Source organism: Musca domestica, unplaced genomic scaffold (genome assembly GCF_030504385.1).
Source record: "Musca domestica strain aabys unplaced genomic scaffold, Musca_domestica.polishedcontigs.V.1.1 18, whole genome shotgun sequence".
NCBI classification, from domain to species: domain Eukaryota; kingdom Metazoa; phylum Arthropoda; class Insecta; order Diptera; family Muscidae; genus Musca; species Musca domestica.
In genome coordinates, this window is record NW_026712238.1 from 7,735,960 (window position 1) to 7,763,864 (window position 27,905).

General features: G+C 34.0%; 1 protein-coding gene across 3 annotated transcripts in view; it reads right to left on the reverse strand.

The window, feature by feature from the left end:
* Positions 1–354: 354 nt before the first annotated feature.
* LOC101900727 (uncharacterized) overlaps positions 355–27,905 on the reverse strand; it is a 211,836-nt gene continuing 184,285 nt past the window's right edge. For 2 of the 3 annotated variants that reach the window (XM_059120898.1, XM_059120899.1), the window contains 3 exons: positions 22,250–22,615; positions 1,368–1,460; positions 355–1,220 (listed from right to left, as the gene is read on the reverse strand). In XM_059120898.1, the coding sequence (XP_058976881.1) occupies positions 843–1,220; positions 1,368–1,460; positions 22,250–22,417 (639 nt within the window). In that variant the 5' untranslated portion in view covers positions 22,418–22,615 and the 3' untranslated portion in view covers positions 355–842. Of the gene's footprint in view, positions 1,221–1,367; positions 1,461–22,249; positions 22,616–22,807; positions 23,072–27,905 lie in introns of those variants that run through there. The other variant, XM_005183289.4, reaches the window with a different exon arrangement.

Below are 27,905 nucleotides of genomic sequence, written 5' to 3' on the forward strand. Positions count from 1 at the left end.
ATATTTATATCATATTTATTTAGGTCCGATACGAAGTGGACAATATTGGACCATTCTTTCGGTACCTACTCCATGGAGAGTCAAAAATTTGAATAAACATAACAGAAGTCAAAATATATTTAAATAATCAAACATTGGCTGATGGTATACATCTGTTGGCAAAACCGACTGAGACTTTCAAGAAATACAATCGTATTGTAGGTTGTTGTTTTGAAAAATAAATTTTTCGAATGGAAAAGTTTTTTTCCTTACTTTTCTCCTTTATTTCAATTTAAAAATACAAAAAAAAACATAAAACAAAAAATAACAAATAAAATAAAAAATAAAAAATATACAATATATTATAATTACAAAAAACAGTAGTACAAAAAGAGGGAAAGAATCGGAAAATTGCTATATTAAATATTTACAAAATAATGTGTGTCTCTGTGACAATGGGTGTGTGTACGGTGCGTAGATAGGTTATTGAAATATTATACACATGTATATAAATCGTAATAGGATTTGTTTGTGATACAACTAATAATTATGGTAGATGGAAGAAAATATAGAACAATTTGCTAATTTTATGAGTGATATCGGTGTTCGAATTGTTGTTCTCTTAAAATCGAACAATGGTTACAAATCAAAACTAAATTAAAACTATTAAAAATGTAACAATCCAATTGTACAATAACAAATTTTGTGTTAATTATTTCCATAATTTCTATATGAACACTTATGTATGTACGCATGTTTAGATTTGTATTTAGATATGGGTGTGTGTTTCTGTGTTGGATGCGTTCAAAACCTTCTTGTGTTTGGCATTACAGGAAAGGTCTTCATGATGTTATGTTGGTTATCTAATAACCAGCCTCATCTGAATCAGGTGCTGGAGTAGTTGAACCACCAGCACCGCCACCTGATGATCCTTGCAAGATAGGTCCAGAGAAGCCCAAGAATTTCGACACAATATTGCCCAGACCAGCATTGGGATTGTTGGAGTTACCGCCCGAGGAACTGCCACTGAAGGCTGTGATTGTGGTCAAAACACCGGTGGTCAAGTCATTGGCAATATTGCCAACAACACGAATTTTGGGTGACACAACGGCTGTGATCAAGGATTGGACATCATTGATGGGCACTGGCTTTGGAATATCCCATTGCTTGTTCTTCTCAATGTTGGCACGGTCCAATTGGTCAAGGATGCGAATGTTGGTGTCCAAGAAACCATCGATTTTCTATTAATCCCAAGAGAACGGAGTTGGATGGGGAAGGGGGAGGAGGGGAAGTTAAAGGAGTTGGAAGAAAGAAAAACAAACAAAAAAGGAAAAAGGATTAATGAAAGACATTCAGAACTACATTCGAATATTTCAGCTAATACTTACGCCAAAGACATAACCTAAGACAGCATTTTTGGCCTCAAATGTAGCACCGGCAATTTTTCTTTTGTTACGATCTAAATCATCGCCCGATGTGGCCTAGAAAAATATTCAAATTATATTGAAGAGTGGATAAATTATAAACTCGGTTTTTAATTGTTTAAAAAATCTAATAAAAGCCCCATTTCCACACTCTCTTGCATTAATAAAAAAAATCCAAAGTTTCATTAGAATTTTTCTTTACCGTTACTAATAAAGCATTGAGAATTTTTTAAGCCAAGCAATTGTATATTTAATGTTATATAGCCGATCGTAATAAAGGGAATAGTATGGTTACAAGTTTTAGAGATAACAATAGCCATATAGTTTCAGAATTGGACTTCTTTCCGTCCAAGATATAATTCTTTGAAAAAAATAAGCCAAATAAAAAATGCAGCTGTATCTGGCTGGGATTTGAACCACGGAGTTCGGTATGCAGCTAACTAGAAGTTTGCGTCTCAACGTTCAATGACATTAACCCGTCTTTCCACTATGCATTAAAAGCAATGTCATTGTGGTGGAAAAAAACCATCGCTACAAAAACCAGCTTTTCTATAAAAAAAAAAGTTTTCACCTTGAGTCGAACTCGGATGGTTTCTGGTGTCTAATTATAACATTCGTAATCGCAATACCTTCGACTTTCCAAAAGAAGGGCCTGAGTAAGCCATTTCTTACACCAAATATGACTGACGATACATTCATAGTCAAGGTGGTCCTTTAGGCACGATTCTGTAAAAACCAGACATTCCTTTCCAAAAATTCTTCAGGAAAAGAAAACACAATGGTTGTATAAATCCCAAACTAATAGCAGAGTATATTCTTCACACAAAATCCACGAAAAATATTTAAAAATTTGCACAAGTAGCTCCTCCATAAAACCTTCTTCCAAAATTTTAGATTATACCTCCGCTCGCACAGATACAAATTGGAATCTGAATCAAAGATTATTTTGTTTTTTCTTTTTTTCAAAAACAAACATTTTTTCAAAACAAATACGACAAGTATTTCTGAAATAATCTTTCGAAATCCTGAAAAGAACTATTAAAACTTTTCATTTCCTAAAACTCCACGATTGAGTCTTTAAAAAAATCTTTTAACAATCCGTCGTAAAAATTCTTAAAAAATACAACATTAAAATTCCAGAGATCCGGGATTAAAAATTCTATCAAATCCAAGATTTACGCAATTCATAAATTATCTACAATTAAAGTCTTTAAATGATTCCAAATCCAAGATCTAGTTTCATAAATAAGCAAGTAAGCAAAGGCCGACCATGTGATACCCTACAACACTACAATATGTTGAAAGGCCCCTTATGTCCAAAATCATTTTGGAAGATTTCGTTTTTGATATGATGTCATAGAGCCCTACCCTTAGCTTTTTGACTGGGGGCATTGCCACAATAATTACGTTCTCTGTCGTGTTGTTAGGTATTCAAAATAATTTCACATGAAAGTTCTCCATTTTATAGCTAAATATAATCCAATGGTCATCCAAAATGCTAGACTTCTTCCCTGTCCTTAGCCCTCTTGTCATGCCAAATTTCGTGTCGATTGGTTTTTAAAAATCAGGAAAATTTAATTTTTTGGTCCATTTGAACCCATAAATGTTAATTTTCAATTTGCCACCTGTATGTACTACCCTCAAAACATAGTGTTTAAAAATTTAAAAAAATGTACAATTCAAAATTGCAAGTCAAATTAAAAAAATAGAATGCGATAAAAAAATGTGACAAAAATTGAAAAAAATTTAACAAAAAATATACACTTTTTTATTCGCATATGCTTACGCGATTTTCTTAAATTTTATCCTTTTCTGGCAAAAGACCATTCCGAATTTATTAGAATTGTGAAAATCAGTCCACCGGTTCTTGACGTATCAGCGGTCTAACTAACATCACCTTCTTTAATATATGAGATTGTATATATTTTGCTATAGATGCGAGATATTGGATATGAGCATCAATGTAAAGGTCAGAAGTGACATTTTCGCGTATTTGTGATTTCGCCAGGTTTAGTGGAAATTTTCGTATTTTTTACATAAAATTTGGGGCCTATTTTACATGCTAAATATGGCCCGATGACTATCCAAATTGGTACGTTTCTGACCAGTCATAAACTCTAGCTCCATGCAAAATTCCGTGCCAATTGGTCTATAATTGTACAAACCCAAATTTTTTTTCGTGAAAAAAATAGGGTAATATTCTGACCCTAACCCCACCTCCATTTTCAATTTCGAGAGAATCGGGCCATATTTGCGACCTGTAGCATAATTACAAATTAACATGGCAGGCCGACAGACGGACGGACATACATAGCCAGATCGACTCAGCTCGGAGAGATAGGAAGATCCATATGTACTTTCCTATGTGGGAAACCAATATTTCGAGGTGTTACATAATTTTTGGCCCAATGAAATAATACCCCCAACACATATTGTTGTAAAATGTAAAAATTCAACTTTAAAAAATATCCTAAAAATTACAAAAAATTCTTGGAAAAATGTTTAAAAGAAAGCATCTCTAAAAATAAGCCTCCACCCTACATATCCCTTATAGCTCAGATAGTGTATGCAAGTTTTTATATATTTTTTTAAACTATCTTGATTATCCTGGAGTATACTATAGATCCAATTGAGATTTAAATTCTCCAAATTTATTTGCTGTGAAATTCTACTGTAAGTCCCGGAAGACATCAAAAGTCTAAATCTTACCTAAAAGCCAGGACATTTTAGTATTAAATCTTTACCTTAAGTGAGTTTAGGCAAAATACTCCTATAAAGCTTCATTTATGAAGGATAATGGCAAAGGCAAAATAATTTTTCATCAAATTCATCAACGAAAAGAAGTCTCCATTTTTATGATATATCAAGAATATATGTACATCAATGTTGCCAAAAAAATAAAACAGGGAAAAATATTTCAAAATTTCTGATAATTTTTTCCCAGTCTTTTTTTTCGAGTGGATGACAAAAGGCAACATAAAATTTCATTGTAAGTCTCTGAACAAAAGAAATTTGTATATGTAGTATGTGCCATAAAAGTCATATATTTTATATAGTAAAAAATATATTTTCGAAAAATTTAATAATCTGATAAGAGATAATTATATACTTATGGTATACAGTCCCTTTTAAAGATACATATTATCTTAATGAAACCCCATATAGCATTACTATTCAAAAAAGGCTTGTCTATCAATTCCTTAAGAGTAATTTTTAATAATTTTCAAAATATCTCAGATTGGCTAATTTCTAGAAAATTTGTCAAATTTGTTTAATTTCTTCCCGAAAAATTTCTTGTTTGGATTAATGTTTCTTTAATCATGTCTAATGGTCTCATATTTAAATGTAACCGTCCAACGGTTTGATTTTAATTTCATACGCATTTCATATGTCTACTCTATCACCTCAAGGACTTGTCAACCACAAAGTTGCTTTTAAAAGCCCAGACTAAACACCTGTCCACCATTAATCCAGGGACAACCAGAAGCCGCACCCACCTTTTGCTAAATAAATATTTCAGTTTTTATTTATTTTATGTTTCATTACAATAATGTAGATCAAAGTCACATTCTTCGGCATTAACCCGAATGTATGAAATGCAGCAGCAGCAGCAAAAATTATTAGCTTAAAACAAATCTCTTGAATTAACTAAAACTAAAACGTTTCGCTAAAGCCATAAAAAAATTTTATCAAGAATTTCAATCGAAATCAGGTCAAGTTTAACCAGCCAGAGAAACTGAAATGAATTCATTTTTTTTTTTTTTCATTTCGTTTCTCTTGTCTGCGTGTATGTATAATTATGCATGAATTTGAAATGAATAATTAAATGCGAACAAATAATGTATGGCATGGCAAATTGGTTAGAGTTGGAAAGAGAAGGAGAGAGAGAGAGAGAAACCGTAACTAATAATAAACGAAACGACAGCCATTAAGAAATTGATGACGTTAATTAAAGGTTAGATGTTATGTCTTCGTTAAGGCAAACGAAAGATCGAAATAGAAACATGTTTTAAGTTCATGGTTTAATGATGTACAAAGATTATAATGTTGTTAGGTGGTGTTTGGTCGAGGTTCAATTGTTTATATGAAATTAAGAAATATCGATCATGAAACAACGTACAACAACGCAAGTTAATGGTTTAATATGTTTAATTACATTTGATTTCATAGAAGGTAATTTTTCACTTCATAATTTATTTTTGAAACATTGGTAGTTTTTTTTTTTTTTTTTAATTTTTTATGACTTGTAATTCTAGAAAAACAGATAAAGTCCATATTTAAAACTGGCTTATATTTGGACAAAAATTTGGACAGCAGAGAGTGTTAATGCAATGTCTGGAAGATTTTGAAAGAGTTTGAAATGATGGTCTACTTGATATATTGAGATATTTAAATTCTGAACTACCCTAGAGAGTAACTGTGCATACCATCCCGATAGAGAGCGAACTCTATGATATGAAATGATCGCGTTTACTTGCCAAAGAGGTCAGCTGAAAATGTGCACCTTCGCTTGGTCACCAGAACTCAAGCGGCGGCCAAGGTGATGGTGTGGGCCGCCATAACAGCCGATGGTCGCTCTCCGTTTATATTAATCGACCGTGGCATTAGAATAAATGCCGAATATTATCGCGAAAATATTCTGGAGGGTATATTAAAGCCTTCGGCACGCAAACACTTTAGCTGCAGACCTTGGACATTCCAACAGGACTTAGCATCATCGCACTCAGCACGCGCCACCCATAAATGCTTACAAAATGAGGTTCCTCGCCTCATTTCAAGAGGATAATGGCCGCCAAAATCTCCAGATACCAATCCGTTGGACTATTGTGTCTGGAGTATTTTGATAAGCAAGGTTGGGCCAAAATACCACAGAGCAACATTCGGGCAGCGTGTGACGGTTTTATTGGCCGTTTGAAGGCCATAATTCGTGGCAAAGGTGACCAATTCGAACAAATCTAAACTTATTATATGGCTTTTGACTTTGTTGCAGTTTTTTTTTATCTCACCCTGTATGTATTCCTGGCCTTACGGTAAGATCTAGGACTTATAGTAGAATTTTATGACAAATATAGTTGTAGAATATCTTGACTTGCTAAAAAAACCCCGTTTGTTGACTCGCCTAAGGGTTGAATTTTCCGATGAAAATATTCCTCGTATTTTTATCTGCAATATTTCCGAAGACACTATATGCCTGAAATACAAAGATTCTGAGGAATATTAATCTGAAAATTTTAAAAATGCGCGGAAGAGGGGTAGGCCCTTTATTAAGTCCACAATTTTTTCCGAGAGCTCTGATTTTAGTTTTTTTTTCCGATATTTCATTTAATTTTTTAAAAAGTTTCCGGTTTTGTTCCTTCGAGAAGTTGGACCAATATAGAAAAACTTTCTGCTATGTGACAATGTGACAACTTTTGTACCGAAATTGGAGAATTTCGGAAACAAAATCGAAAATTTCAACAGAAACTCGGAAAGAATTCAGAATAAAATGCTAGGTGGAACTAAACTTTTAGTTGTAAATTTTCAGAACACCGATAGACTCGTCTTCTATTTTTAGCTCATTTGTTTTAATCTGTCGGATTTTTCCATTTTTATTCGGAAAAATTTGAAAAAATCTATTTCATTTAATATTTTAAAAAGTTTCCGATTTCTCTAAATTCCTTCTAGAAAGTGGCCAATTTAGAAAACTTTCCGTTATAAGTGACCACATGCATACAACTTTCGTTCCGAAATTGAAGAAATTCGAAATCAGATTTTTTTTAATTTCAGCAGAAACTCGGAACAAATTCGGAAAGAATTCAGAATAAAATTATAGCTGAGAGGAAACTTTTTGAAGTAGAACTTCAAAACGCCGATATACTCGTCTGTTATTTTTAGCTCGTCTTTCCTAATCTGCTGAATTTTCCCCGTAATTATTTGGAAAAAAATGGAAAAAAATATTGGTGTAGAACTTAGGAGCTGAAAACGTTTTCTCAACTTATTACTGGTACTGGAATTAGTCCTATAGGTTAGGAACAATTTTTGAATTCTTCCATTGTTGTATAAATGCAGTTGAAATTACAAAGAAAAATAAGTCAACATTACATAAATGATCGTCAAAGACCAGGATAATTTAAAACATTTTAAAAATCGGAAACCTTTCTAAATGAGAATGTTAAGATCTCACACGCATATGTCTGCAAATCCGTTATATTTTCGGAATTTACGAATATTAAATTGCAATTTATTAATTTTTGATTTATATAAAGATAATTCCTCTTCTTTTTAATTGGCAAAACATATCATCTTCATCGTTTAATATTTATAGTCATATGACTTATCCCCAATCTCCAAAAACTAGACAATCATCTCACTTGCTAACTAGGTCAATGAGACAGGTGAATAATATGTAGGTCTACCGGTTTCCCTTGGGCATTTTTAAAACTTATTTTATTTCCTACCTAAAAATATGCGATTAATTTAAACCATATAACAAATCATGCTTTTTTGAAAGAAAAAAATCCACAAATAAAAGTCAACAAGAAGATGCAAAGATAAAAAAATTTTAAATAAGTATTCGACAAGTTAATATATAGCACACCACAAAAATATGTGTCAACATCTAAATATAAAAAAAATTAAACAGAAATATGCAATATCATTGTTGACATCATAAACCAGCCAAATCAAAACACATGCTACCAATATCATCATATCGTATTATTGTGCTAACTAACCATCCATGGGATGGACGTATCAGAATCAATGACCTTGATGTTGAACAACAACGTAAACATAACTCCCCAAGCAAACAAATGAATGAAAAAGAAGAAAAAAACCCTATAACTAGTATGGAATTCGTAAAAACCAAACAGGCAGAGAAAAAGACGTTAAGAAAACACAAACGCAAACAACAACAAAATACCCGTACAAAACCATATAAATGTTTTGGCCAAATATTGGTGTTGTCGCCGCTACTTCAGCATGCAATACAAAAACAAAAATAAAAGAGCACAGAAAACCAAACCAATAACATGGGCATTATTATATTAGTCAGTTGAAATAATTTTCTTGGTAAACACACACACAATACTACTCGAAAGCCCAGTAAATGGCTAACAAAGCTAATACAAAAAAAAAAAAAAAAACAAATGTGTTACCAATAAACAAGAAATGTAAAAATGATCACTCGCACACACACATAAAGACATGTTAAATACCAACACATAAAAATCAAAACTAGCAATGAGTTCAGTTTTTGGGGTTGCTGCTGTTGTTGTTTGATTTAAAAGAAGTGAAATAATGTTATTTACGTTATGTGCATATGAGTGTCTGTGTGATTTTATTCACGAGCAGTGGCTATGACCTAGGTTAATATCTTTCGGGTTGACGTTGGTTATGCTTTACCCTTTTCTGATTCGCTTGGTACACTACGGTAAGCTGGGATGGAGAAGCAATATGTGAATTGTATGGCAATCAGGTGAGAACAGTAGAAATAATAATATTAATTGATATGGGAAAAATTGGGAATTCTATGAAAAAAGCCTGGAATTCTCGAAAAATATATATATTATATTAAAGAACTGGAACTTGTTCCAACCTTTAAAATATGTTAAACTTGGTTACATAAAGGTCACCAATGGCGGTACATTATGATTGAAAAATAGAGTTAAGTCACACGAAATAAAAGTAGCTATTATGCCAATGAGAATTATCTTGACACAGTTTAAGGCAAAAACACCTACAAATTTTTGAATTCGGGAACTGTTTTATTTTTATGGAAAAGTAAAAGACAATAAGGAAAATTTATCAAATAAGGAAGCCCTACAGTCTAAACGGCATTATCAATTGAGTTTATTGCAAAAACACAACGAAACAACCAGATATGTACTGCAAAGAACAATAATAAACGTTTCGTTTAAAATAATGAATTATGTAGAATATAATGGCGACTGACCAATTCCCAAACCATATAAAACTAGGTGGCAATTTTGGAGGTCGCCAAAGGACAAATTTGATAAAATGTACGTACAAAAACCACCAAGATATATAAAATTCATATCGGTGAGTGCCCAATATTTAGTTTTCCCTACAAAATGTGTAAAAATGTAGATTTCCGAGACATATCACCAAGAATCTGATCCTGACGAAATATCACACAGAGTTAATCCTGGAGGACAATAGGTCTCAACGTTTCATTATTCCTGAATTTATAATTTCTTAAATTTTTTTTAGGAAAGTATCGGATTTCAATATTCCTTCAGGTTCCATTTTAAGCTGAAGCTAGTTTTGACAAATATGGCTAAAATCATCAAAATATCGAATATATATATAGGTAACGTCAATTGGGTAACGGTAACGTGGACCTATATAAAATTTTTCTGCTTCAGTGGATGGTATATTTTGTAAATATCAAATATTGAATATTAAACGATTTCGTCAAAAAATTGAATTTATAGTGTTAAAATACCGAATATGGGGAGGTACCGTTATATAGGGGCAACACGAAAACGTAGAACGATAGAGCCCAATTTTAGTCTTCAATCTCAATTCGTAGTCAACAGAGAGAGATAGACATCGCTTAATCGACTAAGACTTTTTCTCTGATTAAAAAATGTGTATATTCTATGTAGGGTATGTAGTGGCGATTTCCAAGCCAATTTTCCATAATAAGCCAACATTTTCCATAATCGCTTTTGTCCTAAGTTTGATAAAATTATACCACGAACGAAGTTTTGACAATATTGCGTACTCAAATCGTTCTATATGAGGAAATTTTTAAAGTTTAGAAGGGTATCAGAAGTAATGGGACGATATATTACATTTTCACACCAGCACCATTGTGGACAAAAATTGGGATGCGAAAATTTTGAAGAACTTGGGAATTGAGAAACCTGTTATTCAAGGTGGTAGAAGGAATATAACTATATTTTCGAACTTGGCCTAAACCATAACTGAATATTATGTATAATATTATGTACCAAGTTTAAACTACATCGGGAATTACTTCGCTCAATATGAGATTTTTATATTTTACATTTTTTTTTATTCTCTGGATATTCGATTTTAAGACTTGCCCTAATAAGAGTGGATGGATACGGCCCATCTTCAAACTTGATATCAATTTTGTAAAAACATTAAAAATTACTGCAATTCAAGTGCTACCTTTGAACATTATCGGGCACTCCAGCAGGCCAGACTAGTTCGATCGACTCCAAATGTTCTAAAACGGATTTAAGCCAAAAATCGCTAGGGTCTAAAACCATGATTTCGATGAGACACAACTTGACTGTATCAAATGATATAAACACTCTGTATGTATCTTCGATAAAAATTATGGCTAAAACATTCGAAGGCACGATCGTTAAAAAATTTGTAAGGGATTCTCCCTACTGAAAAAAAATAACAAAATAAGATATAGAAAGCTAGGTTTATGGAGGTTATTCCAAAACTAAGACCCATATATTCCATTTATCAAATATCTAATGGTTATAATCAATGACAGAGCGACATTTCAAGACTCCAAACAAACTTTACCGAGATTTCAATAGAAGAACAGGCGGACATAAAAAATAAATCAATCTGAAAGCGCGGAGGATAATTTAAGAAAATAACATCACGCAATCAGCTGGGATGTGATGATCAGGTAGCTCCATTGTCTATAGCATACATGCAAGTCTATCGCAAAGTTTGATTTTTTTCTCGAACATCAAAGATCGTTTTTTTTTTTTTGAAAAATCAATTTTTTTAATAATATCATGTCAATGGGAAATAATGCACATTTTTATTAATTTAAAGATTTTCAAGTGTGTACAGAAATTCTTCCATTAGAATACAAAAGACTTAAGACACAAACTTCTATGGATGGTACCCAAAATATCTATGTTTAAGATCTGATGTCTTGTAAAATTTATTTTTTTTTTTTACCAAAAAAGATTTGGAAAAATTTTGGTAGATAAATCTATATTTCTAAACTTATTTTATTATTGTAAAATCATAAAATTTAATCGCATACGAAGTGTATTCATAATATGTACTATTTAAAACAAAAGACTTAGGACATGGTACCCACAATGGACCATGTTTAAAAACTGGTGCTCTGTGAAATTTTATTTTTTACCATCAAAGATCGCCTTGAAAATGTTTTCATAAAAAAATCAATATTTCTAAGCTTATATTTTCTTTGGAAAACCATGAAAATTAAATCGTCTTCAAGTGTCTTCATAACTTATTTTTCAAACAAAAAAACTTAAGACACAATTGTTTATTTATGGTACCCACAATGGACCATGTTTAAAAACTGGTGCTCTGTGAAATTTATTTTTACCATCAAAGATCGTCTTGAAAATATTTTCACAAGAAAATCAATGTTTTCTAACTTATATTTTCATTGTAAAATCATGAACATTTAATCTTATAAGAATTCTTCAAGTGTTTGCATAACTTCTTCCATTTAAAACAAAAGACTTAAGACACAAACGTCCATTTATGCTACCCACAATACATCAAATATCGTCTAGAACATATTTTCATTTTTATACCCTACAACACTATGTGTTGGGGGTATTATAAGTTTGATTGGGCCAGAATTTATGTAACACCTCGAAATATTGGTTTCCCATATAGGAAAGTATATATGGATCTTCCTATCTCGCCGAGCTGAGTCGATCTAGCTATGTATGTCCGTCCGTCCGTCTGTCCGTCTGTCCATGTTAATTTGTAATCACTCTACAGGTCGCAATTATGGTCCGATCTTCACGAAATTTAAAATGGAGGTGGGGCTGGGGTCAGAATAGAACCCTATTTCTTTTGGAGATTATCGCATAATATTTAGGGGTTGAAATGGACCAAATACTGTAAAAATATCGTATTTTGCAGTAGCTATACAGGTCGCAATTATAGACCAATCGACGCGGAATTTCGTATGTAGCTAGAGTTTAGGGCTGGCAAGAAGCCTACCCATTTGGGTGGTCATCGGATAATATTTAGCGGGTAAAATAGACCATATATTTTGTGTTGAAAAAATTCAATATTTTTCATTAAACCGCGAATATTTTAAATCCCGGCGAAATCACGAAGCCATGACAAGGTTACTCCTGACCTTTACATTGATGTTAACATCCAACAAATCGGATATATAGCAAAATATGTGCGATATATATGTCTATAAAAGAACATTTGCTTGAAAGATCTCTTATATGTCGAGAACGGCTGAACTGATTTCGACAGTTCTCATTAATTCAGAATGGCCTCTTGGCAGGAAACAAAAAACGTCTAAAAAATCGCATAAAAATATCTCTCTAAAGATGAAAATATTGATTTTGTAACATTTTCTCATATTTTTTCAATTTTGTCATATTTTTGGCATATTTTCATTTTGAATTAAACATTTGGTAATATTTCTACAGCTAACAAAACTAAGTAGTTAGGATATCAGGATATCATATACAGATCGCATTTATGGCTCGATCCTTACGAAATTTTACATGGGTATAAGATGAGGGTCAGAATAGAAGCCTACTTTTTGTGGAGATGATCGCAATATATTTAGGGGTTGAAATGGACCAAAAAACTTCAAAATTGTCAGCAGGTCGTAATTATCTCCCGATCCTCACGCACATTTTAATGGGGGTTACCGGACATTGCAAAAGCCAAGCAGTTTTGGATGGCCATCCAAAAATATTCAATGTGTGAAGGAGTTTGCCAACTTTTGTAGACAAAATACGAAAATGTCCATTCCAGTGACTTTTTGGAGAATTCACAAATACAGGAAAGACGCACTTCTGACTATTTCGTTAACGCTGATTTCGTTGAAGAATATAGTCAAATGTCTGTATCTCATATAGATGCGTTTCAGTCAAAAACCAATAATAAATGTTAATCCTTTGCCACTTCTGAGAGATTATAGATCTTTGGGAAATATTGGTTCCAGATCTAGGAAGACCATTTACGTGCAACATCTACCAATAAATTGGAAATGAGCAAATTAGTTTAAGTTGCTATTATTCGAAAATTAGAGAACGAAACCTGATGGTTTTCTTTTATTATTTGTCACAATATCTTGTGGAATTCTTTCGAGTATCTCGCCTATATAAACAGTATCGTTTATTATAGTGTTGTAGGGTATTCAACGGTCGGCCCCGCTCGACTGTAGCCTTTGCTTACTTGTTTTTATTGTAAAATCATGAAAAATTAAATATTATAAAAATTCTTCAAGTGCCTTCATAACTTCTTCCTTCTAAAACAAAAGACTTAAGACACAAACTTCTACTGCTTGTACCTAATATAAAAAATGTTAAAGATTTGGTACTTTGAATTGTAGGGTAAACGTTATTCCCCACACACTCTCTTCCCGTCCCTAACATTGTATTTTCCAATGCTTACTCTTTCACTCAACAGCAGCATGCTTGAGCGTTGTATTAACACAGATATGTTAAAAGTGAACGCTTGAAATATTTTCAATAGAAATTATGCAATTTTTTTGGTTTTCTTCATTTTATTTCTATTTGCTTGCTGGTTTTCATTGTTTTCATTTGTAGGATGTTTGTGTGTGCGTGTGTACATATCATGGCACTACCACCGCATTGAAATGGAAAGTGTACGTTAAATTTCCGAAATATACACTAATCTCTTTTGTGGCTTAATTTTTGTCCTTTTTCAGCTATTACTTAGATGACGTTTTTTGTTTTTTTTTTTTAATTTTTTTTTTGAGTCTTTAAAAATGTTTTTCTTTTCCTTATCACTTAAAATTCCTCGCGTAATTTAATTAAAACTGCACGTTTAAATTCATATCACACACTTACACGCTACTTTTTGCCAAAAACAAAAAGACAATTTTTGTTCTGTTATAAATGTCACCTTAGAGGTAGGGTAAGTTTTGTTAGTCACAGTATGTTTTTTTTTTGTTGGTAAATCAAAAAACCAAATAACATTGATTTTGAAGGCAAATCAAGAGTTTATCGTTCTCCATGTGTATAAATGGAGAATTTTAATGTGGCTACAAAGTAATTTATTGCGTACGCACAAAATTCTAATATGTGGCCTACAATGTAGACGAGAATTTGAAATGTCTTAAATTATTGACCAGACAAATAACATTTGAAATGTGTGATATCAATAAAATATAAAGCTGAAATTTTGATATGAAAACAAAAACTAAAAGTTGGGATATTTGAACGTACAGAAGGTAACAGTGTCTAGACAACTGATTAGTACTGAATTTATGAGAAACATGTCTTTATGAACAGCTGTGTCAGCATTGTTTTTCAATTTTCAAAATTATTTCTTTGAATTTAATACAAACCGATTTGAATTAATAAAAAGATACAGAATTTGATAAAAAAAAAGCAAGTCATAAAGTATTTGTCGGTTTTGCCGACATATTTATACCCTCAGCCAATATTCGATTTTTATACCCTACAACACTATGTGTTGGGGGTATTATAAGTTTGATTGGGCCAAAAATTATGTAACACCACGAAATATTGATTTCCCACATAGGAAAGTATATATGGATCTTCCTATCTCGCCGAGCTGAGTCGATCTAGCTATGTATGTCCGTCCGTCCGTCTGTCCGTCTGTCCGTCTGTCCATGTTAATTTGTAATCACTCTACAGGTCGCAATTATGGCCCGATCTTCACGAAATTTAGAATGGAGGTGGGGCTAGGGTCAGAATAGAACCCTATTTCTTTTGGAGATGTTCGCCAAATGTTTAGGGGTTGAAATGGACCAAATACTGAAAAAATTTCGGATTTTGCAGTAGCTATACAGGTCGCAATTATAGACCAATCGACGCGGAATTTCGCACGTAGCAAGAGTTTAGGGCGGGGAAAAAGCCTACCAATTTGGGTGGTCATCGGATAATATTTAGCGGGTAAAATAGGCCATATCTTTTTTGTTGAAAAAATTCAAAATTTTTCATTAAACCGCGAATATTTTAAATCCTGGCGAAATCACAAAGCCATGACAAGGTTACTTCTGATCTTTACATTGATGTTAAGATCCAAAAAATCGAATATATAGCAAAATATGTGCGATATATATGTCTATCAAAGAAGATATGCTTGAAAGATCTCATATATGTCTAGAACGGCTGAACTGATTTCGACAGTTCTCATTAATTCAGAATGGCCTCTTGGCAGGAAAGGAAAAACGTCTAAAATGCGCATACAAATATCTCTCTAAAGATGAAAATATTGATTTTGTAATATTTTCTCATATTTTTTCCATTTTGTCATATTTTTGGCATATTTTCATTTTGAATTAAACATTTGGTAATTTTTCTACAGCTAACAAAACTAAGTAGTTAGGATATCAGGATATCATATACAGATCGCATTTATGGCCCGATCCTAACGAAATTCTGCATGGGGTCAGATGAGGGTCAGAATAGAAGCCTACTCTTTTTGGAGATGATCGCCATATATTTAGGGGTTGAAATGGACCAAAAAAACTGCAAAATTGTCAGCAGGTCGTAATTATCGCCCGATCCACACGCACATTTGAATGGGGGATACCGGACATTGCAAAAGCCAAACAGTTTTGGATGGCCATCCAAAAATATTCAATGTGCGAAATAGTTTGCCAAATTTTGTAGACAAAATACGAAAATGTCCATTCCAGTGACTCTTTGGAGAATTCACAAATACAGGAAAGACGCATTTCTGACTATTTTGTTAAGTCTGATTTCGTGTATCTCATATAGATGCGTTACAGTCAAAAAGCAATAATAAATGTTAATCGTTTGCCACTTCTGAGAGATTATAGGTCTTTGGGAAATATTGGTTCCAGATCTAGGAAGACCATTTAAGTGCAACATCTACCAATTAATTGGAAATGAGCAAATTAGTTTAAGTTGCTATTATTCGAAAATTAGAGAACGAAACCTGATGGTTTTCTTTTATTATTTGTTACAATATCTTGTGGAATTCTTTCGAGTATCTTGCCTATATAAACTGTATCGTTTATTACAGTGTTGTAGGGTATTCAACGGTCGGGCCCGCTCGACTGTAGCCTTTGCTTACTTGTTAAATATATTTCGTTATGATCATTCAAATCCTCTATGATGTAGGTTCCGAAGAAATGGGCAAATATTGTCAATTTCGTATCGGACCTAAATAAATATGATTAAAATATTGCGACGTGCCAGGATTGGGCTATATTGGTTATTTCCTTCACTGTATATGAGATATGTGATAATTGTTAGAAAATACGAGTATTCAAATGTGGGTGAGGTACCAGATATAGTCGACCAAAGTATTCCATTTTAATACTTTATCAAATAAAGGTAAAAATATTGATATGGGCAAAATTACAAGAAAATCGAACAATTATATCCAAATTTTATGCGAAATCATGAATTTCAGATTCATTTCAGAAACATGAGATGAATCTGGAATTCAAGTCGAGAGAAAAATTTAGATATAGCAAGTGGTAAAGAATCGCTGACTTGTTTAGCAAGTTATGACAGATAAATGAATTGAAATATGTAACCCTTTGTGGATGAGGTACCAGAAGGGGTTCGCAAATATATACCAGCTTCATAACAGATCTAGTGTTAGCAAAAAATGTGTGTATGTGTGGAATTTGAAGAGAGTTGGATGCTTATTTGGCCTTCTTTGAGCGTTTTCTTTTTCAAAATCTTGAACCCTATGTGGGGGAGGTAGCAACAGAAATGGTCCGATCTCTATCATCTTTATAAAAGATCTTTTGTTGATGGAAATATTGACATGTGCCAAGTCTGAATGGAATCGGATGTTCATTTCGCGTTTTATGAGCTTCATGGGCATTCAAATGTTGGCCCTTAGTGGGGGATGTATCAGAGGGAATGAGCCTATATATCCCATCTTCTCAGCAGATCTTGTGTTAGTAGAAATAATGGAATGCGCCAAGTCCAAATGGAATCGTTTGCGTTTTATGGGCTTCATGCGTATTCAAAATGTTGATCCTCTGTGGGGGAGGTACCAGAGGGAATAGACCGATATATTCCATCTTTACAGTAGTTCTTGGGTTAATAAAAATTTTGTGATGTGTGAAATGTTAAGAGAACCGGATACTTATTTCGGATTTTATAAATGTTTTGGTTATTCAAAACGTTGACCTTTTGATGGGGAGGTACCAGAAGAAGTGGTCCGATCTCTACCATATTTATAACAAATCTTGTATTGATAGAAATGCTGAAATTTGTCAAATATGAATGGAATCGGATGTTTATTTCGCGTTTTATGAGCTTCACTTCACATATCGCAATATTCTAGTCGGCAAATATTGGAAAATGAGCTCGAGGTAAAGCCATTAAAAATCCAAAAAGTGCAAGAACTTACACCGCAACAGAAAGAAAATAGACTTAAAAGAGCTAAAGAGTTGCTACGCTTGGCCGAAAATGGTGAACTGCCGAATTTGGGTGTCTCCGCTCCGATGAGAAAACATTCGTTGTCCAGCAGTTTGTAAACAAACAAAATGATCGTGTTTACTTTCCAATGGGGTCAGCTGAAAATTTGCACCTTCGGTTAGCCACCAGAACTCAAGCGCCGGCCATGGTTATTGTGAGGGCCGCAATAACAGCTGGTGGTCGTTCTCCGCTCGTATTAGAATAAACGCAGAAAATTATCGTGAAAATATTCTGGAGGGTGATTAAAGCCTTGGGCACGCAAACATTTTGGCCGCAGACCTTGGACATTCCAAGAGGACTCACCACGCGGCACCCAATAATGGTTACAAAATGAGGTTCCTCGCTTTCCAGCGCACAATGACCATCAAAATCTAGGGATACCAATCCGTTGGACTATTGTATCTGGATTTTTTGGGAAAGCAAGGTTTTCACTAAAAATACCAAAGTGTCGATCACCTCAAGCAAGCGCTTCGCCGGGAATGGGCCAAAGTACCGCAGACCAATATTCGGACAGCGTGTGACGGTTTCATTGGCGGCTTGAAGGCCATAATTTGTGCCAAAGGTGACCAATTCGAACCAATCTAAACTTATTCTAAAATTTGATGCTATCTCCGACATGTTTTGCTTTCATTCCATAAAATTAAAAAAAAAATAAAAATTATGGGATTTGACTTTGTTGCAGTTTTTTTATTTCAGTTTTTTTATTTATATCTTCAAAATACTTAAAACTGGGTGGTATAGATATAGGTGGATCAAAATTGAAAAATTCGCTGAAGAAGCTTGTCTGCATACTAGGCTCTTAGCTCTATCGGTTAGAGACCGAGGCTGAAAAAATACAAAGTGCCGAAAGCCGGGAGGTACTTTTATGTGTAGTCAGTTTTTGGAGGTGGGCCAACATTAGTTTTTTTCAGAATTTTGAAAATAATGAATTTAAAGTGTGCACATAAAACAACATTTTACATATATTTAACTGAGAATTTCAGAAACTTTAATGAAATATATATTTTCACATATATAACCAAGTGATTTATTTTCCACATTTTCAAAAATAAAAATTCCACTTCGCAACAAATATTATTCGTATTAATTCTTTTTAATTTAATTTTTTTTGGTAATTATCTGCTTTGTGTTTAATAGCCAATTAAAAATCTCCAAAACAAAAATAGTAACCCAACAAAATTGTATTAGGGGTTACAGCCTTCAACAACAATTGCAGACCATTTATTTGTTCATTGTTTTTATTTATTTTCATTATTTTGTTTTTTGACTATTTTTCATTGTCTTATTTTATTTTACTTTTTTCCTCTTCTTAATTCGTTCGATTACAAAACCTACTTTCAAAAATCGAATAAATGAACTCTGTTAGGTTTTTTTTTTTTTTTTTTGCTGCTGCTCTGCTCTCATTATTGTGATCTTTTTCGTATGGCAAAATTTAACAATGAATGCATTGGCCCATTAAACTATATCCCCACTCCTCTTCTTTACATCACTGACATTCACTTTTGCTTTGTTCACAAAAATATCAATTTTTGTGTTTTACTCCTTTATATAGGTGGCAAAAAACATAGGAAAATAAACATAACCAAACAATGTGCAAGCAAAATGGTAAATTTTGCAAAAAAAAAAAATAGAAAGAGAGAAAAAGCATAAAATTAAAAAAACCGGAATTATACAAAGTTTAATTTGTACAATAGGAAATGTGTGGCTGAGTAAAAATAGAAAAATTAAAAAAAAAAATAATGAAGGATATATTTGACTTGAATAAACACGGGATATTCTACAAGACTTGTATGTACACATAACATTAAGGAAATTTGTTTATTACATCGTAACACAAATATTTAACCTATGTAAAAGTGTAGTGAAATAACTGACTGACTGATCGAAAATCGACGACCAAACGAAACGGCTGGAGCTAAAATCTTGCAATTTTTACACGAGGGTCAGTCTTGGTGCGTAGGAGTGTAATAAGGCTGGGTTTTTGGAAATTCGTACGAAAAGGGTACGAAAAGTACTAAAACCAAAAAAAATAATATAGTGTGTTGGACAAACGGAATGAGCATTGGAATGAGAGTCACTGATAAAGTGCAGGATAGATGTATCAAAGGATTTTTGGAAATTTGAATTTTAAGGTATTTTAGAAATGTGTACTTAGTGTACGAACCGTACTTAATTGTACTAAATTAGGAACAGTTTGGTCGGGTGGACTAATGAAGCTGAAATTTTGTGTTGGGGTCCCATGTTGCTGCTTGGTTTGTGATAAAGAGGTGGTTTTAGAAATGTGTACTACAAGTGCACGAAAAGTACCAAATAGTAGTTTGGTATTCGGCTCGCTGCTCATGTGTAGCCTGGAAATGTGATTGCAGACATGTGTACCATATTTATACGAAAGGTACAAAATGGTACCAAATTTTGTATTGGTTGAAGGGACAGAAATAAAATTTTGAAATTTTATATTTAGATTATGATGGTGATGGTATCTGCGTTTGAGATTTGGCAATGGTTTGGAAATCTGTCCTATATTTGTACGAAAAGTACAAAATTTGGTATTTGGTGAAGGGATAGAGATAAAATTCTGAAATCTGATATTTAGATTACTGATGGTATCTGTGCTTGAGATTTACCAGTGCTTTGGAAATCCGTCCTATATTTGTACGAAAAATGTCTACTATAATTGTACGAAAATCAGAAAAATAGTACTAATTTTGCTGTTGGGTGATGGCATAGAGGCGGAATCCTGAAATTTTGTATTCAATTTTGCAAAATGTGAACTATGTGTGTGGTTTTGGAAATGTGTACGATAATTGTACGAAAGTACGGAATGGTACTATACATATTTTGTATCAAATACATAGATAAAATTCTGACATTTGACATTTAGATTACTGATGGTATCTGTGTTTGAGATTTGGCAGAGCCTTGAAAGGCCGTTCTATATTTGTACGAAAAGTACAAAATGGCACGAAATATGGTATTGGGTGAAGGGATCGGGCTCAAATCCTCAAATTTGATACTGGGGTCCCCATTGGTATCTGAAATTGAGATATGCAGGTGTTTTTGGCAACGTCTACTATAAATTCATGAAAAGTACTAAATAGTACTTAACTTGGTATTGGGTGAAGGAAGGTGAAATCCTGAAGATGTGCCCATTTCTGTCTGTGGTTAAGATAAGAAGAGATTTTTTTGCAAATATGTGCTATAACCGTTCGAAAGTACTAAATAGTACTAAATTTGGTATTGGGTGAAGGTATAGGGCTGGAATTCTCAAGTTTGACATCAATGTCTCTGTTAGTATATGGAAGTGGTTTTGAGGTGTTGGTTATTCTAAATGAACAAAGTGGTACTAATTTGAACATTGGGTGAAGGGATAAAGCTGAAATCAGGAAATTTGGTATTGAGGTCTCTGGGATTATTGAGTTCTCCAATATGGAGGTTGTTTTTTTTAAATTGTATGAAATGTACTAAATAGTACTAAATTTGTTATTGGGTGTGGTATTGAGCTTGAATTCTAAAATTTGATATTGAGGTCTCTGGGAGCTCTGAGGAGCTGGTTTTGGATATGCGTACTATGAATGTCCGATGTAAAAGGCCTCAAAATATGCCGAGGTACTTTGAGATAAATTAGAACTCTGTTGTAGCTTGGTACGACCTTGAAGTTCAGTGCTCTAAAAATAAAATTAGCTAATATTTTTAGTGACATAGGCCACACATTTTGATGGATGCTTTACAAATTCGTTATCATCCTCTAAAATTTAATATCGACTAACTCAAAAGCTTTAAATTAAAAAAAAAAAAAAACAAAAAAACAATTAATTAGGAAAGGGCTAAATATCGTTTGATATAACAATCATATTTAGCCACTTAGTTTAATAATACAATATAAATTTTAAAGGTCAAAGATTTTGATTTTTTCATTATATTTTGCTTGGGCGCCAAAACCATCATATTCTGTGAAAAAATACAAATTGACATTTTTAATAATTATACAATTATTAACAAAACTTGGTCATGAGAGAATGACGCTGTGTTTGTACAATTTAGTCTTGTTGGTTAATCTTTAGACCATTTTTCCCCATTTGACATGGGTAGCCCCGGTAATTAATTTTCGGACAATTTAAAAATCTTATACTTCTTGTACGGAATCTTCAATATTCAGAGAAATCCTTATCCGGAAATGTATTGTAGAAAATAAAAGACCACTTCCATTGAAATTATTTCCAACATTTCAAATGATCAAATAATACAAAAATTAAGGTGACACTGATCCCCAAGGGTTATTCTGTCACAATGTAATGTCAGCAAATAGATTAAGAAAAAAATCTTATTAATTATCACTTTTCTTATGAATTTCGATGCACTGTTAGTAAAGTATGAAACATGTTTTGCCGAAATGTTCGCTTCAAACATTTACATATGACATATGTGTTAACCAGGAAATCGCAAAAACTGTTAAAAAAAAAAAACAAATCTTGAACTTACCTCCGAATTAATGGGATTCAAATCACTTTCATTGTCGGCAAATTGTAGGGTTACCAGTGATCCATCATCACTGTCGGTGGCTCGCACATAACGTCCTGGCATGGCTGAGCTAACATGGAACAAACCCAAAGCTAGCACAAAGGCTAAACTGCATTTCAGTGGTTGCATTGTGTCTGTGAGGGGGGATGTGTAGGCGTATGGAGGGTTTTTTGTTTTCAAAAAATTTGCTGATTTCTCTTTACACTAGTTGGCTCTGAGCTTGATTGCTTTACTTGTTGTCGGTTTGGGATTTGCCAAGAAAAAATACAAATTTCATGTAATCGACTTTTGGTATTTTTTTTTTCTTTCTTTTGTATTTCTTTAACACTGGAAAGAAAAAAGAGAAGAAGAAGAAAAATATGAAAATCATGAAAAAATTGCTAATTAAATCGAATTCCTCTTCTTTGTTTGCCTTGGCTTGTCTTAAGCCATTTTCTTTAAAACTTCAATGTTTTTCTTTTTGTTTTTGGAAAAAAAAATCAGAAACAGAAAAAAAAACTAAATCTTGTAAAACTTTACCAAAATCACAAACACGACACGCTTAATTTTCGGCAGGAGCAACTTGGTGTTAGCGGTGGTAGCTAAATTTTACGTTATTACTGCGTTCAGTAACTATAAGCAAATGACTGCAGACATTGGTTTTGCCAGTGATTTAGCAGTGGCCAAAAATTGCGCTTACAACGGCCCACAGCCTGTTGGTACACCAACACCATCACACATTGCCCATTAAAACTTCAACACCTCACACATCGAGCCAGCTAGCACTCAACCAAGTCAGCCCCAAAAATTATGCGATTTGGCTGCTTGGCACAATATAGCTAGTGGCTGGCTGGCTGCAACGTTGCCCCAAAGCACAAGGCAAACCACCCGAGCCGCCATCAACAGTCCAACAGCAGGGGAGGAGAAGGTAGGCAGTTGATGGATAAGCGGCAAAGCAATCTCTCGTAAGAAGTGAGGGGGAGGTCATTGGTATTGGTGTTATCGCATAGTGTAATAAACAAGAGTTTATTAAACTTCCAGAAGCTCAGCTGTCATGTGTGTGTGTGTGTGTGAGTGCATATGTGTGTGTGTCTTCTCATTCTTGTATTGAACCAAATGCGCTTTGGCTAAGAGCATTAATACGCTAAGGCCGCTAAAACTGCTTAGCCAGATTTGAAGAGTTAGTAGTCGTGTACTCTCATTCTCTGTCTCTCCCTCTCCCAACAACCGGTAACAACAATAACTCTGTACATTCGAATGTCATTGATGACCAATAAACAAGACATGCAATGGTATTGGTTTCAAGCCGCTCTCTTTTCATCGAAGCATCATCGAAACTCTTGATTTCTTTGAGAATGCAAAGTCACTCAAAAAATTGAGTGATTTCGGTAGAAAAACAACAAATCAGGCAGCTGGTGGTTATTTCAAAAGCTTTTGCGGCTAAATCATTGCCCACCAACACCACCAGCGCCATATCGAGCTACCCCACAAAGGCGATGCCGTGTTGTCGATCATTTACTCATACACAAACATCATAGCTGGAGCTTGACCATTTGCATCTTGTGAATGCATTCGCTTGAGAGATTTTGCGCTTTGTCACCATTTCTGTTACTGTTGTTGTTGTGGTTGCTTTATTAATTATTCATGGATTTATTTCGCACAACTTTTCATTTCCATTCGTCTTGAGTGTAGAGTCTGCGTTTTTTTTTTTTTGTTTGGTTTGTTTGTCGTTGCGAATCCAACCCAAGTGACCCCATCCATAAGTCCATCTCAATTTCTGTGGTTGTTGTTTTTATTATTTTTGTTCATTTGATAATTTAATTATGTGACATTAATAACCCAACTCGTTGGGATCTGCGTTTTTTTGCAATCAACATTTTTTGCTACTGCAATTTGATGGCTGATGTGGCGTTTATTGTTTTTTGCAGAATTTATTATTGTTTGATCAAAGGTTCTAACTGAGATTTGTTTTTGTATGGAATAGTCGCAAGGTGTATGCGTTAATTACGCAATTAATGTTTTTTGTTATTTATTTGTTATTTAACAAATTAGTTGTAGATAGCAACTTTGTAAAGAGAAGAATTAGTTGGCAGAGTCAGATGTTGATAAGAGCACATGTTTGTCAATCATTGAATTATGTTAAGAACACATATAATAATTGAGACTGCCAGAAATATTCGGAATATCAAGTACGCGCCAAATTCCTGACATAATCTTAAAAGGTCTTGTTTTAGCTTGATAAGGACCTACAAAGCCCCTTCGAAGCCCCTTATGTCCAAATCCATTTTGGAAGATTTCGATTTTGAAATTAGTTTAGTTTACAAAATTAGAAAATTTTCTAAAATTTTTAGTCCATTTGAACCCCTAAACGTACATCTTAAGAACAATTGGCTTTAATTCTGACCCTAATTGCGACATGCATATAATACTCTCAAAACGTAGTGTTGCGGGGTGTAAAAATTTTAAAAATTTACAATTCAAAATTGTAAGCCAAGTTGAAAAAATCGCATGCGATGAAAAATATGACATAAATTGAAAAATAGAGTTTATCCGTTTCTGGCAAGAGACCATTTCGAATTAATGGGAATTGTGAAAATCGGGCCAGCGGTTCTTGACTTATAAGCAGAATAAATAAGATCTATTCTTTTACATATATATTGTACCTATTTTGCTATATATCCGATTTCTTGGCTATCAGAGCAATTGCAAAATTATTAAAATTTTCTGTTTTTGGTTCATTTCAACCCCAAAATATCGTTTGATCATCTCCAAAAACAATAGGGTTCTATTCTGACCATAACCCCACCTCCATTTTCAATTTCGTGAAGATCGGGCCATAATTGCAACCTGTAGTGTGATTACAAATTAATATGGACAGACGGACGGACGAACATACATAGCTAGATCGACTCAGCTCGGCGAGATAGGAAGGTCCACATATACGTTCTTATGTGGGAAACCAATATTTCAAGGTGTTACAATATTTTTGGCCCAATCAAAAATACCCCAACCAAAGTGCTGTAGGGTATAAAAAGGCCCCGAGGTAAAAAATACTCTTCAAAATAAAACTATCAGGAAAATACCATAAAGTGGATGGTAGGGTTATATGTATGTGGACTATACAAAAACGTTAATTTACATAGATAACACTGTCCAACACAAAAAATTAATAGGAGTAAAATCTAGCAGCAGTGTATCGGCGTTTTGAAAGCTTGCATCGAAAAGTAACCAAAATAGAAAGTGCAGAAATTAGAAATTTTCCTCGGAATCCGTGCATTTTAGGCAATATTGCATATAATAAGAAGAACATATGGTCGAAAATGTTAAGCCTCAATCGAGTCAACGAAGGGGTACTTTTAGTTCATTTTCATACCCTACACCATACATACTCATTTCTAAACCACTCGTCCGACAGCTGTTCAAATTATTACAGTGACAGCTCATTATATTGTTTACAGGCGTACAAAAGCATTTTGATGAGAATTTTCAAGAAAAAAAGTTATTCGTGATGGAATTCAAGCGTGATAGTGTGATTTCTTTATATTTGGCTGGAAAACCACAAGTGGCCATCGTTAGAGCACTCCAGCATTTAAATGTGAATAAATCTTTTGTGTCAGGTTCCATAGCTCGTTACCGTGATACTGGTAGCGTAGCCCGACGTCAAGGAAGTAGCCGGAAGAAAACAGCAACATCAGCAGAAATGATTCGAAAAGTAAGAAGCGCCGAAAAATGGCTCGTTATCTGGCTCGCAATATTCCATTCGGCAAATATTGAAAAATGAGCTCAGGATACAGCCATTGAAATTTCAAAAAGTGCAAGAACTTTTGCCGCAACAGAGAGAAAATAGACTCAAAAGAGCTAAAGAGTTGCTTCGCTTGGCCGAAAGTGGTGAACTGCCGAATTTGGTTTTCTCCGGTGAGAAAACATTCGTTGCCCAGCAGTTTGTAAACAAACAAAATGATCGGGTTTACTTGCCAAAGAGGTCAGCTAAAAATGTGCACCTTCGGTTGGCCACCAGAACTCAAGCGCCGGCCATGGTGATGGTGAGGTCCGCCATAACAGCCGATGGTCGCTCTCCGCTCGTATTAATCTACCGTGGCATCAGAATAAATTCCGAATATTATCGCGAAAATATTCTGGAGGGTTATTAAAGCCGTGGGCACTCAAACATTTTGGCCGCAGAGCTTAGACATTCAAACAGGACTCAGCACCATCGCACTCAGCACGCGCCACCCAAAATGGTTACAAAATGAGGTTCCTCGCTTCTCCGGATACCAATCCGTTGGACTATTGTGTCTGGAGCATTTTGGAAAGCAAGTTTGGCACTAAAAGATACCAAAATGTCGATCACCTCAAGCAAGCGCTTGGCGGGAATGGGTCAGAATACCACAGAGCAACATTCGGGCAGCGTTGGACGTTTCCATTGACCGTTTGAAGGCCATAATTTGTGCCAAAGGTGACCAATTCGAACAAATCTAAACTTATTCTAAAATTCACCTTTGCTTGTTCCGACATTTTTTGTTTTCATTCAACAAAATTTGAAAAAAAAGTAAAAATTATTTTTTTTATTCCACTTTCAACCGATTTCGGGTTAATTGTGCACCAAATGGCCAATATCAAATCAAATGACCTGCATTTTGGTACATCTGCCAAACTTGATCAAAATCGGTTCAGATTTGAATATAGCTCCCATATATACCAATATCCGATTTTAGGTTTATTGTGCACCAAATGGCTAACATCAGCACATATGAAGTGAATTGTGGCACTTCTGACCGAATTCAGCCATGTACATCAAATTTGGTGATATCAGATATAGCTATAGCTTCAATATATATGTTTCATCCGATTTGGCGTTTAGGTCCCTCACATTAGTAATATGCATCACACAAGAATAATATTTGGTAGCAGATATCAGATACAGCCCAGAAATATTTCTGCCTAATTGCGTTAAAATCAGTTCAGGTTTGGATATAGCTCCCATATATATCTTCAACCGATTTCGGATTAATTGTGGACCAAATTGCCGATATTAGCCCAAAGACCTGAATTTTGGCACATCCGACCGAATTCAGTCTAGAAGGAATCACATCAAATTTGGTGAAAATAGGTTCTGATATAGCTATATATATATATTTCATCCGATTTGGTGTTAAGGTCCCTCACATTAGTAATAGGCACCCCACAAGAATTATATTTGGTACCAGATATTTTATAGAGGTCGGAAATACGTTTGCCAAATTTTATCGAGATCGCCTAAGATTTGGATATAGCTCCCATATATATCCCTAATCCGATTTCAGGTTTATTTTGCAGATAATCGCTAATATCAACCCAAATGGAGTGAATTTTGGGACGTACGTTTTCATTTGGTGGAACTCGGATCCGATACGCATTTTCTCCTTAAAATTCAGTAAAAATCGATTCAGAATTGGATATGCCTACCATATATATATTCCTTCTGAAACCAAACTATAACAGTTCTAAATACTGTTGGTAGGCGGTATGATCTACTTCAAATAAATTCTTTTGTTACGGTAGCTCTACTATATATGCATAGTGGTGTAGGGTATCATATAATCGGCCCCGCCCGACTTTTGACTTTTCTTTACTGGCTTTTACGTAAAATTATAAAGAT